We start from the raw sequence: 13,455 nt of genomic DNA, 5'->3' as shown, positions 1-13,455 counted from the left end.
GTCTCCTTGCTGATGTGCAGCAATTATTGTTTGCCGACATGAACACTGAGTACTTCGGAAAAGCTTCAATCCAAGAGATCTCAGCCAAATCTCTCAAAAATCTCTGCCTTTTTTTTCTCCACTCCACAGTCCTCCGTTCACTGGGAGTGACCAGATGATGACGTACACTTTCATCTTGAAAGGCATTGAGAAGATGGACTTTCCCAAGAAGATCACCAAGAGACCTGAAGACCTCATCCGCAAGCTATGCAGGTAGAAGATCACACAGGCAGAGCTGCATTCAAAAACGAAGATAGAAAATCCTAGTAGCTTCTAAATTTCCAGTTCAGCACTTTTACTACTTTTCCTCAGCCACTGACTTTCTCAGAGCAGAATCTGATGGTGGTTGATGACCTGACATATTGTGTAGAGGAGAAGACAAATGTTTGAATAGCAATCCAGTCTAGGTACCTGAGATGAGTCTGAATTATCATATCGGTGTCCAGTATAACAAAGCAAGCATGACTACATAAAAAACTGTAATTTCCCACCCTGAATCCTACTACTTTACAGGCGAAATCCCTCAGAGCGACTGGGCAATCTCAAAAATGGAATAACTGATATCAAGAAGCACAGGTAAGAAGAGAAGAAGACTCATTTTGTTGCTGATCTCAGTGGAAAGATTAGCAGTGCAAATTAGCACTGATTGAACATTATGAATCTAGGCCAGTGGTTTATGACCTCAGCAATTAGATAATCACTGAACACAATGTACAGCAGTGGGATGCTAAACATATTCAAAAGGCTATTTACAAGGGTTCCTTGTAACAGAATCAGATCTGACGGCATTCGTCAGAGAAAGAACTGGTATCAAGCTTTGATTTTAAACATTTGTTGTTTATGTGTTTGTGCTGGCAGAGTCAAACTCATGATTGGGAAAAAAACACACTATACATAAAGAAAATGATAAATGTACTCATGTTTTTATGTGTTCTCTATAATGTGTCTGAAGGTGGTTTAACGGTTTTAACTGGGAGGGACTGAAGGCAAGGACTTTACTATCGCCACTGAAAAGAGAAGTAAGTATACATTCAGTCAGTCACTTGTAGAGCTACGAGTATTTGCAGGTTTGAATACAAATCAAATATAGTGACAGAAAAGCACAGAAAGAGATTGAACTGTTTACTTAGTTTTACTACTCAAAAGTCGCATTAAAAAATACCACTAGCATTACGTTATTAATTTAAATAATACAAATACAGTGATTAAACGATTGTGTTGAGCTTTTAAGTTTAGCATTATTGTCTTGGAGCTTTACGTTTCAAAAAACACTTAGAAAAGAAGGAAAAAGTTACAAACCTCTGCTTTGCACATGTCAACAGGGGTAGCAGAAGTAGCAGTGAACCCCTAATTATTGATTCCTAGTGTTCCTCAAGGCTTCTCAGAAGAGGCTATCAGTTACTACTACTTTTTGATCGTGAGAATAAACACCGCAAGAATTTACCCTGAACTTGCTCTTTTGAAATTAGGTGCTCCAATTCCAAATGTCACTCACTCATCTTTTTCTACTTGATTGTCTTCTCTTCCACAACAGCTTACAGGACCGACAGATCACAGCTATTTTGACAGCTACCCTCCAGATGAGGACTCTCCTCCTGATGAGCTGTCTGGTTGGGACATGGACTTCTGAGACCTTCTGCTCCATCATTTCTGTTATTTTCCTTCCATTGCACACCCCGAAAACCAAAACTTAATGGGCAAAGTGACCATCACCTCTGGCAGCCATGGTGGAGATCCTCAGGTTTTGGGCAACATTAGCTGCAATTAGCTGGTTACTTTATGAAATTATGATTGGCCGTCTTAACACAAATGAACAGCTACAGGAGAATTCTCCTTTGACAGTGAAGTTAAACAGCTTATTATGTAACCATCACTGTCCTTTTGGTTAATATATCTGACTGGCACTCTAGCTAATCATGTACAATGGAGTGCGAATAATGGTACAATAGTAGTAGCATGTTAGCATTACTTAGAAGCTACTGAGGTTCTCCACAATCTGCTACTGAGAAATGTTGCACCTGTGTAGTACAGTGGATAAACACTCAACTAAATCAAACACAGCTGACAGTGTTTGTGGGTTGGAAGCCAGTGAGGGATCAAGTCCTTGTTGCTGTATTACTGACCCTTTCTGGATGGTTGAACCAGCTGTGCATTGTAACCGGTTCTGAAATGTTGACAACCTAGAACTCATGAGAAAACTTCCTATTTCATTCTGAAATGTGGATTCCCAAAGATATCTTTTCAGTGGCAATGTGTGGACTTAATACGCTTCAGTTTACAGTTCCAGTTATTCATGTGTTAACGCTCATGTACAGTGTTTTCAATATGGCTAAACGGAGTTAGCGCCCAAAAGTGTTGCACAACAGAAATCAGTGAAAACAAGTCAAAAGGCTAATGTTGGCAAATTTAATCACTTAAGTGAGAGAGTGGTACATCCATGACATTTTTGCCAACATACTGTACCAACGGTGAAGCAACTTCAAAAATGCAACATTAGATGCTTTGTTATGTTTCAAAGTTCAGAATGTTGATTATAGTTTTAGCATTGCTAAATACGCCCGCAGGCAAGTTCCTCAGAAATAGTAACCAACTGTGTCCAAGATAACTAGGCTGGACTCCTCAAGCTTCACCTCATATTGCTTTGGAGGGAGTACATCTTGAAACAGATAAGTGTTCTGTGTCACCGTGTTATGTTTTTACATTCTTTATATATTAGAATGATCTTTTACAGATACCTCAAAAATATTGTTTTCAGACACTTTTCTCTGGGCACTCATGATGGCTCCAGAAGTAGTGGGTAGTGAAATGTGTGATGCAGCTGCAAAGTCTTTATTTCTTACAGCTGAGAGAATTTGTTTACTGCTGTAGAGGAGTGGAGGTGATTGGCGAGGAGAGATGTGTGGAGACGACACTGCAAAAAGGCAAGCAACTTGAGAACAAACAGACTTGGGAGAAGAAATTCTACTTAACTGCTTAGATGGCATCTGACCGCACTGCACGTCCATCCCAAAACAGTGCTAAGAAGCATCAAGAGTTCCTTGTGCCAACAGTGTTCTCCTCAAAGTCCCACTGCCTAAACCAGACACACAGAAAAACATGAACACCTTCTCCTCTTAAGTTATAGAGTGTGATCATCCCGTGGCAGGGCGCCTGACCTGAAGAAATATTTACCTTTTTGAAATTGAGTCAACTCTGCGGTTGCCAGCTTCCCAAGAAGGGGAGTTCCGCGGCGTTGAAGATGTGAGGAGGAACAGCAAAGACCAAACCTTCAGGGTTTACTATGAGGGGGGTTTCAGGCACGTAGGGCTAAACAAGATATGTATTTCCATTTTCAAACACTTGATGATTACAGTAAATTGACTGTGTACCATGTCTCTATGTATATACCTGTATACTATAAAACGCAAGCATCAAAAATACACAATTTATACATTCCAAATTACTTTTTCCTTTATGTACAACTTAAAAACTTGGTGAGTGAAGTTTGTAAATATCACATATATATGTATACATTGGCTGGTGAATGTGTGTGTACATTATGTACAGAGTATGAGACGGTCTGTGTATGAAAGCACCTGAAATTCCTAGAGAAGCTGTGGCCTTAAAATAATGACTACTGATTTCAGGATTCAGATGTGTTTGTTATAATTTCAGATAGAGTTTATGTTTTTTTTAAGGTTTTCTTAGAATTGGTCAATTTAAATTTTGTTTTACACCACAATAGATTTATTAAATTTCTTTTCTTACAAATATGTGCAGGCTTTTCTCAGTGTGGACATTTTGACTTGTCAAACACAGTATTATTATTTTTATAATAGCATTAATAATAGCTGCATTTCATTGAGTTCAGTGCCAGGCCTAGACCTAGCCTGACAATCAAGTGCAACTTCATATGCTCATCTTGACATCATGTTCATGTTAGCCATTTTCTGTTTCATTGTCAATTTCTGGCAGGGGGTTATGTTTTGTTTTGCCCTAACCAAACAGTAGTGAGTGATATTACCTCATTACAACAACTTGTAGATGTTGTTATCCAAACTTTCACCATTTTGTGGCAATTTTTGGTCACTATTTTTCAATACTGTAGCTAGCTAGCTAGCTGTAAAAAAAAAAAAAAAAGAAAATAAAAAAAAGATGACCCGCACATTCTTAACCCCGCCTACAAAGTTCTGGTTGGCTGATTGTTTCTCAAACCAGGGAAACAGACGTCAATGAGCAAGCACACCCGTCCTATTTGAACAGCTGAAGAAATCTGGGATTTGGTAAGCAATTCAGAGGTCTGCAACCACATCCCTGTTATTGAGCATACTAGCTCACAGGGCACCTACATAAGACTCATATCATTAATGTCATCACACTTGCTTTGCTGTAGTCAAAATGTCTGCCACCAGAACAGTCTGTTGCTTGATTCGTGTGGAGTCATGATTGAACTGGATCTCAGAATAAAGTTTTACAAAAACGTAATGTAACCAAACTGTTCAAAGCCTCAAAATATATTTAGACCTCATGTTCACTGAACAGTGTTAGCTCTGGAAGATATCAGATGTCTCTAAGCCCATATTCTTGGCACTGGTGTTAAAATCTCAAAAACAGGAAAAAATTGTTAAAGAAAGAAAATATTTGTAAAATGTAGTACATCCTATAATTGTATGCATACATTTTTGGCTGTTACAACACACATACTGCCTCTGTCTGGTGCTCCTACACAATATATACTGTACCTGTTTATAAAATGCATACTGTTTTTTTGTCAAAGTTGTAGACCAACAGTTAGAAGAATACCTTTATGTACAGTCTAAGTTTTGCTATTGCATTCCAGAAATAATTATCTTTCATTCTATCTTTTAGCATTTTATGCAGAAATTTTCCAAGGGAGAGATAAAGTAAATACATTTTAAGTATTTTGCTTTGTTTGTGTGTCGTTTTGTGCCACTCCCACTCAAAACCTTTAGGTTTAGAAACCATAAAAAAAATTGATAGATCTGAGTCTTGCATACTTTTTATTCATTTCTTTGAATGCTTTGTAAGGATGGTCGGCTCAGAGGGGGGATACCTTTAAACAGTTCACCACACTTTCACATTAGTAGTGACATGTCCATCACAGATAAAAACCATCAACACGTCAGAGCTTTGTTCCCCCTTTCCCAGACCACACCTCTACAAGATATGCAACATACAGAAAATAAATAGATGCATGTTAAAGGTCATTTCCATATACAAATATATTTTATGAAGCTTATTGTACAAGCATTTCTTTTTACCTACAGCATAACATTTACAAGATAGGCTTGAACAGTGAAGTAGAGTAAGTTCTTATAAACTGCTGATATACCGTACTTTATATTTGATCTTTGCACTACAAAAAACATTAGGGAAGTTTAGAAATGGGTTGAGTATCAAATGCAGCAAAAGCAAAGGCCCCAGAAATGACCCGTCATCAGTCATCATGTCTGCAGTGTTGTACGGGCTCAACCAGAAGGAGCCGCTCCATTCTACAGCATGCATTGCTAAAATCTGCATTGGCACAAGATAAAGAAGCACAACCTTGAAAAGTGTCAGTACAAAATATATAAAGTTAAAAAATCTGCCCTTAGCTATTGACACAAAATAAATGTCTCTGAAGTATCAAAATAGTGAATTATTTGAAATACATTTTAGAATAAATTCCACTGGCGATCATACTTATCAAAAGAATATGCACTATGTTCACTCACTGTACTGACTATTTTGTACCATAAAACAACTATTCTCAGCTTTTTGCTTTGACTTCAGCTTCATTGCAAACTGAGCTCAGTTCTCTGAATGACCGAGGATCAATCAAAGTTTTTAATAAGCAGAAATCCACCCATTCAAAAGGCACTTCTACCTCAAAGAGACATTAGAATGTCATCAACATATAGTGAGCTATATACAAAAACAATGTACAAGTCTATAGAAAAAAGGTTTGCTGCTGCATTTCAGTCTACTTGCTCTGAATAAATATTTGGTTTTATGAACTCTGACAATAATGCACAACCCAAAGCAACATTATGACATGTTGCCTGTTGTTCACTTTTGACCTGACAAAGTACATGTGATGAAATAACACACCCCCTTATGATTTATGTAATATCTTCTCTATACAGTAATAGTAAAGGCTTATGTGACCCAGGAGAACAGATCAGCTCTCCCTGATCGTTTAATATAGTATATAATGCTTATTATTTTTTATTATTTTTTTTATTGACTCTGGCACAAAATGCACAGGCCATTTTTGTTTTCTTTCTATTTTCCTTGTCAATTTCTATTAGCAGAAGCATTTTCTGAGCTGTCCTTGCCACCCAGAGGACAACATGTACTGTAAACTACAATTAACTGAGCTGAAAACAGAGCAGCTTTAGATGCTTAAGAACATAAAATCCAAGTGAAGGTCTGATCAACATCTCAACCTTTTAAGAAAATCCAGGTATATTTCAATGAAAATTGTTAAAAAAAACAAAAATGATGAGCCTTAAGGATACGTAAAGCAAAACTGATTCCAGACCAGCAGTGAACACTGACTTGATACTGACTTTTTTTTCTGGAATTCTGGCAGTATCTAATAGTTTATCTTCATAAATGTCCTTCTATGCTGTAAATACGACACATCATATTAAACATTATGTAATAGCAACATGTTCCGAACTTTAACAATGCCAAAAACAGCTCATTGAAACCACTAATAGTAATCAGTGATGCCTGCCAAGTCCCATCATTTATTTGATTTCTTTCTGAACTTACCAGGTCCAACAAAGGTTTCCAAATTCCACACAAGCATCAAGTGGCTTTTTGAGTCCTGTGGTTTTAAATGTCAATGTACTAGTTTCTCTTTTTGATATGCTTTATCCCTTTATCTTTCAAAATGAAATCTGAAGTTTATTTGTAAAGTCTGAACATGTTCTTGGCAAAGCAATGGTATAATAAGGTCTCCTCAAAAACACCCCATTCCCAACTGTTATAGAAGACCACAAATGAAAAGTAGCTTACTCTTCCACATATAATAAACTCTAAAAGTGAGGGATCTGACTGTACAATGACACAAATATGAATGGCTATCTACTGTACCGCCTACATCACAATTCTGGCTTTGGAATCTAATATATCTCTCTATAGCAGCCAAGCCAATAGTTACAAATAACTTCTCATATAGTGAATAACACAGTGATGGTACAGACATAAATACATACACATAGTAACAAAAACCATGCAAGTGCGAGTCTGACTTTGTGGTAATGACCAAAGACAACTTCAAGCTATGAAGGAGTGAAAAATGAGAATGACCCCCCTCAGAGGCATCAGTTCAAACTGAGGTCATTTTTCCTGACAAAGGGGGGTATTTCCTTCAGTTTTTGTCTCTCTTATGCCTCAATTAGTATGTGAATATCTTGATAGTGAGTTCATGACTGCATTCACCCTGCTATGGCCCAATTGATAACTGAGCAGCGATGATAAAGACGTAAACAGTGGTGCCTGTGGTGAAATCGGAGCATGGAGATTTGACTTTCCATTCCAGTTATCTTCCAGGAGGATAACTCACACGATCCATTCCTTCCCATGAACAGACCAGTCTCCTCTTCATCTGGAACAACAGGAAGTACTCTCCTCCAGTGCAAAAGGGAAGTTGTGTTCAATGGGTGTTTGTAAGTAAATTAGTGTATTATTATAGGAACAGAAGGACAGATTGTCGTTTAGGCTGCATGTGTTGATTTTTTTTCTTTTCTGTATGACATGGGTTTTGTGTGAACAGGTGTTGAAGGGGGAAAAAAAACTATCTACAGGCGCATGAATCTACAGTCATGTTGGGGTAGACTTTCAGCACCACGTTCTTGTCCTCGTCAAAGAAGAGGATGCTGAGGGAAGACATCTTCTCTGGGACGCAGCACGGCTCGGGGATGCCTGGGACGACGCCCACTGCCCGCACAATGCTCTGGATGGTGGCATGGTTAGAGGGCTTCAGAGCCTAAACCAAAGGGACAAACAACCATTTAAAAATTAATCCAAAAAGAATATGCTACAAAATGTTTTGCAAAAATAAAATATCAAAACTAATCACTTTAAAAGCAAAAGTTTGACCTTGACGGTATTCAATAACGCACTTTAATTCCTGGTCACTTTGTAGAATGTTTTCCAAACTTATTTGGAAGAGAACAGGAAAGTAAATAGTATAATTATTAGCCAAAATTTCCATTGCTAACATTTGTCACAAGTGCACTTCACCTCCAAATAAAGTGGTTTAGATAATCTTGATAAACTGTTGGCTTGTTTCCAACCTGCCTGATCATCTGACTGCTCATTTGCTGTAGCGATGTTATCTGAGCAATTCCTTTTGTGAGTACAGCGGTATCATATCCAATAAAATGATGGCTAAATCTACGAAAAATAGAACCAAAGAAAGACGTTGTTATATACCAGAATTTTCCATTAAGAGTCCTGCAGAGCATACCACACAGCAACCACCAAGCTGACACACAATTAACAGAATGGTTCAGGGCAATTAACAAGCAGCTGCAGGCAGCTCAAAATGTGAGGGCCTGAGTGCTAGCTCAATCCCTAGAAGTTCACATACCTGATCAGCTACTTCATGTCTTAGCAGGGTCCAATGAGTGACAGGGCTCTTCCCACACATCACAATAAACTAGACAGAGCAGCTTTTAATAGTAGCTATTTAGCAGCTTCTAAAGGAGAAACATCCCAGGATCACAGGCCTGTCTGACTGAGCAGCAAACCTGCAGGAGAGGGAGGACGCTGCCTTACGCCCTAGGCCCTACTTCTGGGACTAATTACATCCGACTACAAAGGCTGGTGACTCCGAGGTAATGAATTAAGTGGATGGAACTTGTACATTCCGGCCATGTTTAAAATACCTGTGATGTTATCTCGTCACCGGGGCCACGAGCTAGGAGGGAAGCTGATGTTTAACATCGGTTGAAGCACACGTTTCTTTGTCTCTCTTTGGTAAAACTATGTTATGTTGAATGCAACTGAAGAGAAAGTTTCAAGAATGGCATGAATTATGATTTTGTCGAGGTCAGCCACCTGCTCCTCACAAACTCTGAGAAGGACTATTTTGTACTTTTTGTTACAAAGCCATTTAGATGGCATCGTCTGCATGTTTAGTACAGTATGACTTCACTTATTCACTTATTGTACTTTTTTTTATTATTATAAGCTTAGCTCTGAAGTATATCTTCAAAGCCTTAGTGATCTTATTTCCTATGATATACTGCAGAAGATAAAAGCATGAAGGAGAACTTCTAGCAGTGCTACCACTGTAACTATTTTATCCTGGCAGTTGAAGATTAAGGCAGATGGCATGCATTTCTGTCAGTTTCTTAAGCATTATCATCTAAAATATAAGACAGATAGGCCTCAGGGACTTCTGATGTTAATGCTATCCAAGTGAAAATAACACAGAGCACTAACAGCAACAGTAAACTAGGAACAGAAGGCTTAATGGCTAGACATACAGGTAGCTCAACAGAGTCTGTGTTATTTACATCATATATACCATACTGTCTGGAAAAAGAAACACAGTTTTTATGTTAAACATGTAGAGTGATGTTGATTTTCTTCTATACTGTATGTTGAGTTCTCATGTTGAAGTGAAAGGTTGGACCACAAGATGGTGCTGAGGTAAAGAAAAAAAAACAAACTTTCAAGTGTCACGTCTATGGGTTATAACCAGTTCAACCAAAAAGTTAAATTTTCTCCTGTTTATCTGAATAAAGTTTTGAGGTAGAGTAAAATAATAAAGTAATTCCCTCGGGAAAAAAAGCCTATATTTGTGGAATATCTGGAGAAATAAATATAACTTTGTGTAGCATTAATGTTATGTCTGCTTTCCCGTTACTGACTCAGGTTGGGAACCACTGCAGAAGTGCACTACAAGACTCTGAGTCTCACCTTTGGCATGGGGAACTGGCAGGACCCTGAGCAATAGTAGGCATCAAACGACTTTGGTGATATAATCCATTCACTCCATCCAATGTCAGCAAAGTCTACTTTCAGGTATCTCCTAGCACAGTTCCTAGGCTCGTTCCACTGTTTCTTTCGCGCCTTTTTGATCGTCTGCTCGTCGAACTGCAGCAGGGGCATCTTGTGCCGCTGATTCTTGCGTGTCTTTTTACGTGGCCGGCGGGCCTGCTTGTTTTCAAAAGGTTCGTATGGGCTCGTCTCATCCCAGCCGGTCGTCTCGTACGGATACTCGGGCCCGGGAAGTTCATTGTTTTGCAACGGGAGCAGAACATTTACAGAGCGCTTGTGTCTGGGCTCCGACTGTTCTTGTTCAGTGTCGTTTCGCTCTAGCAGTCTCAGTTTATGGAAGCTGTGTGAAATGGACCCCTCCCCTCCCACCGGGTGGTGTCTCTGGAGGGTGGCTACCACACTTTCAGGTTCCGAAATGGCAGAGTCATTGGCGTAGACCAGGATGTAGGGTGAACGGTCCGACAGGAGCTTCTTCCACGACTGGGGCCCTTGTGAAGCCACATCGATCCCAATGAGCAGCTCGTCGTGGTTTTTGGCCTGGTTGACCACACGAGTTATGTCCTTCCACTGCCAAGATATGAAGTCCCTGTAGAGGGTGGACACATTGATCCGAAAGTGTCCTAGAGTTCTCATCTTGTTATCCACGGAGGCAAAACTCCAGATGACCATGTGGATGTGGCTGTGCCTCCGAGGACCATGGCGGCCACAGCTTTTGGACCTGGAGCAGCCCTGGGTGCTGTTCTGAAGGTCTCTAATGTAATAATGAAGAGTGGCTGACAGAACGTCTTCTGACTTGGTGAGGGACGTGAGGTTGAAAATCTGCAGATGCTTCTTGTTTATCGTACCTGTGTATATAACGAGCAATATTATTTACACAGTGCAACACAGTTCGGCATGTTTTCAAAAGCTAACCATGGCCTTCCTGTAGTAATTAAATCTACAAAAATGATGATGACGATAAAAATAATAATAATAATAATAATATGTATGTTTACACTTTTCTGATCCAACATTTTGTCAGCCATGCAGATACCATAGTTTTTGATGTGATCACTGATTTTTCTGTCTCCACCCCAATACAATGGAAGCATTCAAAAATTACATTTTAAAAATTCAACAGAGTAGCTGTGGATCATCCAGAGTAACCAGAACATAGTTTCTGGAGATGTTGCTATTTTAATGCTTTAAGATGCACAACTGCTATATCTCCTTTATAGTGGGATGGAAACAGAAATCTCAACATATCTCAAAAACCTGGCAAATAAAATGAAGTGGCTAGAAATCACTGGGAGCTTGAGAAAATGTGCTTGTAATTTGGGTGAACTGAGTCTTTATGCGCAATGACATACAGCTAACAGGCGATAGGAGGCAGTGTAATCTAACACACTTTGGCTCAGAGTGGAAAGTGGTCGACTTTAATAGTGGCTATGTCCAAGTGATGATAGCACAGCGTAGCATGTAAGCAATTTAGTGCTTATGAGATTAAAGTTACTATAAAGGTTTCTGGAGATAACACTAATAAGAGCACCTTAAATGCAGAAGCTCACTGCAGTGAAAACTCTCCCATTCTGCCGTCATACAAAAAGGCAGAATGGCAGCGGCCAGATGCTGCCTCGAGGGAATATCTATGTAGACTATCTGACAATAAAATCTTAAGGTGTGAAAACGATTGTGTAGGCAAACGATTCTGAGTTGCATGCAGAGATCTGACGCGGAATCTCTGTTCCTGGCACAGAGAAGGGGTAACAGGTTAATCACATTTCCATGACTGGATCAACAGGTGTATTTCAGTTTCAGCTCAGTAAACCAGCACGTGAATGGCACCAGTTTCTACGAGGTTGTGAATGTGTTTTTTTTTGTTGTTTTTTTAAATTTTTTATTTGCTTTAAAACCCCCAAACAGGACAATATAACATTTTTTCTAATCATTTTTTTTAATATGCCTAAATTGCGCACACATTATGTGGCCAGACTGCTCTTTGCACTTTTAATGTGCGGATAATTACAACTGAGCACGGCAGGAGACGTTACCGGATCCTGTTAACATTTACCACAATTAATGCAACAATGCATGCATGTATGCTCTTTCTAGACCGGCAGAACGAAGTGTTTTTAACATGCGTAAAACGTTGGATACCTACCCCAGTGCGCTTTGAAACTCCGGACAGTGTTGCCGTCCTTGAAGGGGAATCCAGCCCGGTTGTACTTTGCGTAAAGCATCTGCATGTGTTCCGTCATTGTATCCTGTAAACGGACATCCTGGTCGTCTTTCGCGGGGTGCTTTTTATCCACCGAATGCGTAAAATCCACCTTTCGTCTCTCGGGGAAATCGTCTGTTTTCAGCATCACGCAGTATCCAACGTATAGATAACTCCATCCGTAAAGCAGTACCACAAACCGAGAGTAGAGAGCCATGCTTCAGCCAAAAGCGAAGATAGCTGCAGAAAAATATAGCTGTGGAAAAACTAGCACATGTGTTCCCTATCTCCAAAAAGACAGACCATCACCTGAGGAGTCCTCTATTAGAAAATGATAGCATCACATTTGACCAGAGACGAAGGTGGACAGGGAGAAAAAAATAAGAGCGTTATCCAAGTTCTCTCTATGCTTTTGATAAGCTGCAGGTCTAAACGTGCTACAGTCAGTAAGTGATAAAAGTTCCGGCGCACAGCAGAAGGTGTAATGTGGCAGATGCAAGAGAACTAAGCTGCTAAAACATCGACGCTCCTGGTTTTGTATCCGAGCTCTGAGCTGATTTCAGGACCAGCAGTCAACCGTCCCCCCGTCTCAGCTTTCATTGAAGGTAAAGCATGTTGTGCTTGGTATTATAGGGCTAGTGGGACCAGCTGGGTATTCCTCACACACACACACACATACACACACGCACTCAGCGAGGGAGAGAGAGAGAGAGAGAGAGAGAGAGTTTCCTGTTCGAGATAGTTTTACGCACATTCAGCCTGGGGACAAATTATCTCATGTTATCATGAGCCGAGGGAGGCTGTTTTGTCAGTTGATTCGAGACGGATTTAAAAAAAAAGTTTTATTAAAAGGACATTCCGCCGACTTATTGAACTGATTTCAATATCTGAACTGCTGCCACAGAACAGCCCCTCCGTGCGTAATTTCTACTCCACAGAGCTGTGCGTCTGGGCCGCGCTGCTGAATGAAGCGGCTTATTGTCGGCATTAAAGGCTCTCTCCCCTATTTAGTTTAGTTCAATGGAGTTAAGCACACACATCCTGTACCATCACGATCCGATCCGGATGCTGTACTGTGCCCACCCCTCCCCACCGCCCCACCAGCCCCCGCCACTGGGCTTCTCTTTCAGGGGCACTCGGGAGGAAATGATTAGGGCATTTCCCCGCCCTTAGACATCTGATGGCAATAATATTAGCATGCCATGTCCTTCATAGCA

General features: G+C 39.9%; 2 protein-coding genes across 2 annotated transcripts in view; one reads left to right on the top strand and one right to left on the bottom strand.

The window, feature by feature from the left end:
* Window positions 1–3,478, top strand: part of prkg2 (protein kinase cGMP-dependent 2) — a 32,557-nt gene extending 29,079 nt beyond the window's left edge. The window contains exons 16-19 of the mRNA XM_046034650.1: window positions 130–252; window positions 553–615; window positions 992–1,058; window positions 1,574–3,478. Coding sequence (XP_045890606.1) covers window positions 130–252; window positions 553–615; window positions 992–1,058; window positions 1,574–1,669 — 349 coding nt within the window. The 3' untranslated portion in view covers window positions 1,670–3,478. The remainder of the gene's footprint in view (window positions 1–129; window positions 253–552; window positions 616–991; window positions 1,059–1,573) is intronic.
* A 1,544-nt stretch (window positions 3,479–5,022) lies between these two features.
* On the bottom strand, window positions 5,023–12,800 carry bmp3 (bone morphogenetic protein 3). The gene is made up of 3 exons (XM_046034651.1): window positions 12,182–12,800; window positions 9,961–10,886; window positions 5,023–8,017 (listed from the first exon to the last, which is right to left on the bottom strand). The coding sequence occupies exons 1-3, from the start codon at window positions 12,453–12,455 to the stop codon at window positions 7,826–7,828; spliced, it is 1,392 nt and encodes a 463-aa protein (XP_045890607.1). The 5' UTR covers window positions 12,456–12,800; the 3' UTR covers window positions 5,023–7,825.
* Between the last annotated feature and the right edge of the window lie 655 nt (window positions 12,801–13,455).

The sequence above is a fragment of the Micropterus dolomieu genome, linkage group LG21, assembly GCF_021292245.1.
Source record: "Micropterus dolomieu isolate WLL.071019.BEF.003 ecotype Adirondacks linkage group LG21, ASM2129224v1, whole genome shotgun sequence".
Taxonomy (NCBI): Eukaryota; Metazoa; Chordata; class Actinopteri; order Centrarchiformes; family Centrarchidae; genus Micropterus; species Micropterus dolomieu.
The sequence above is the reverse complement of the archived record's forward strand: the minus strand, read 5'-3'. Positions and strand labels throughout refer to the sequence as shown.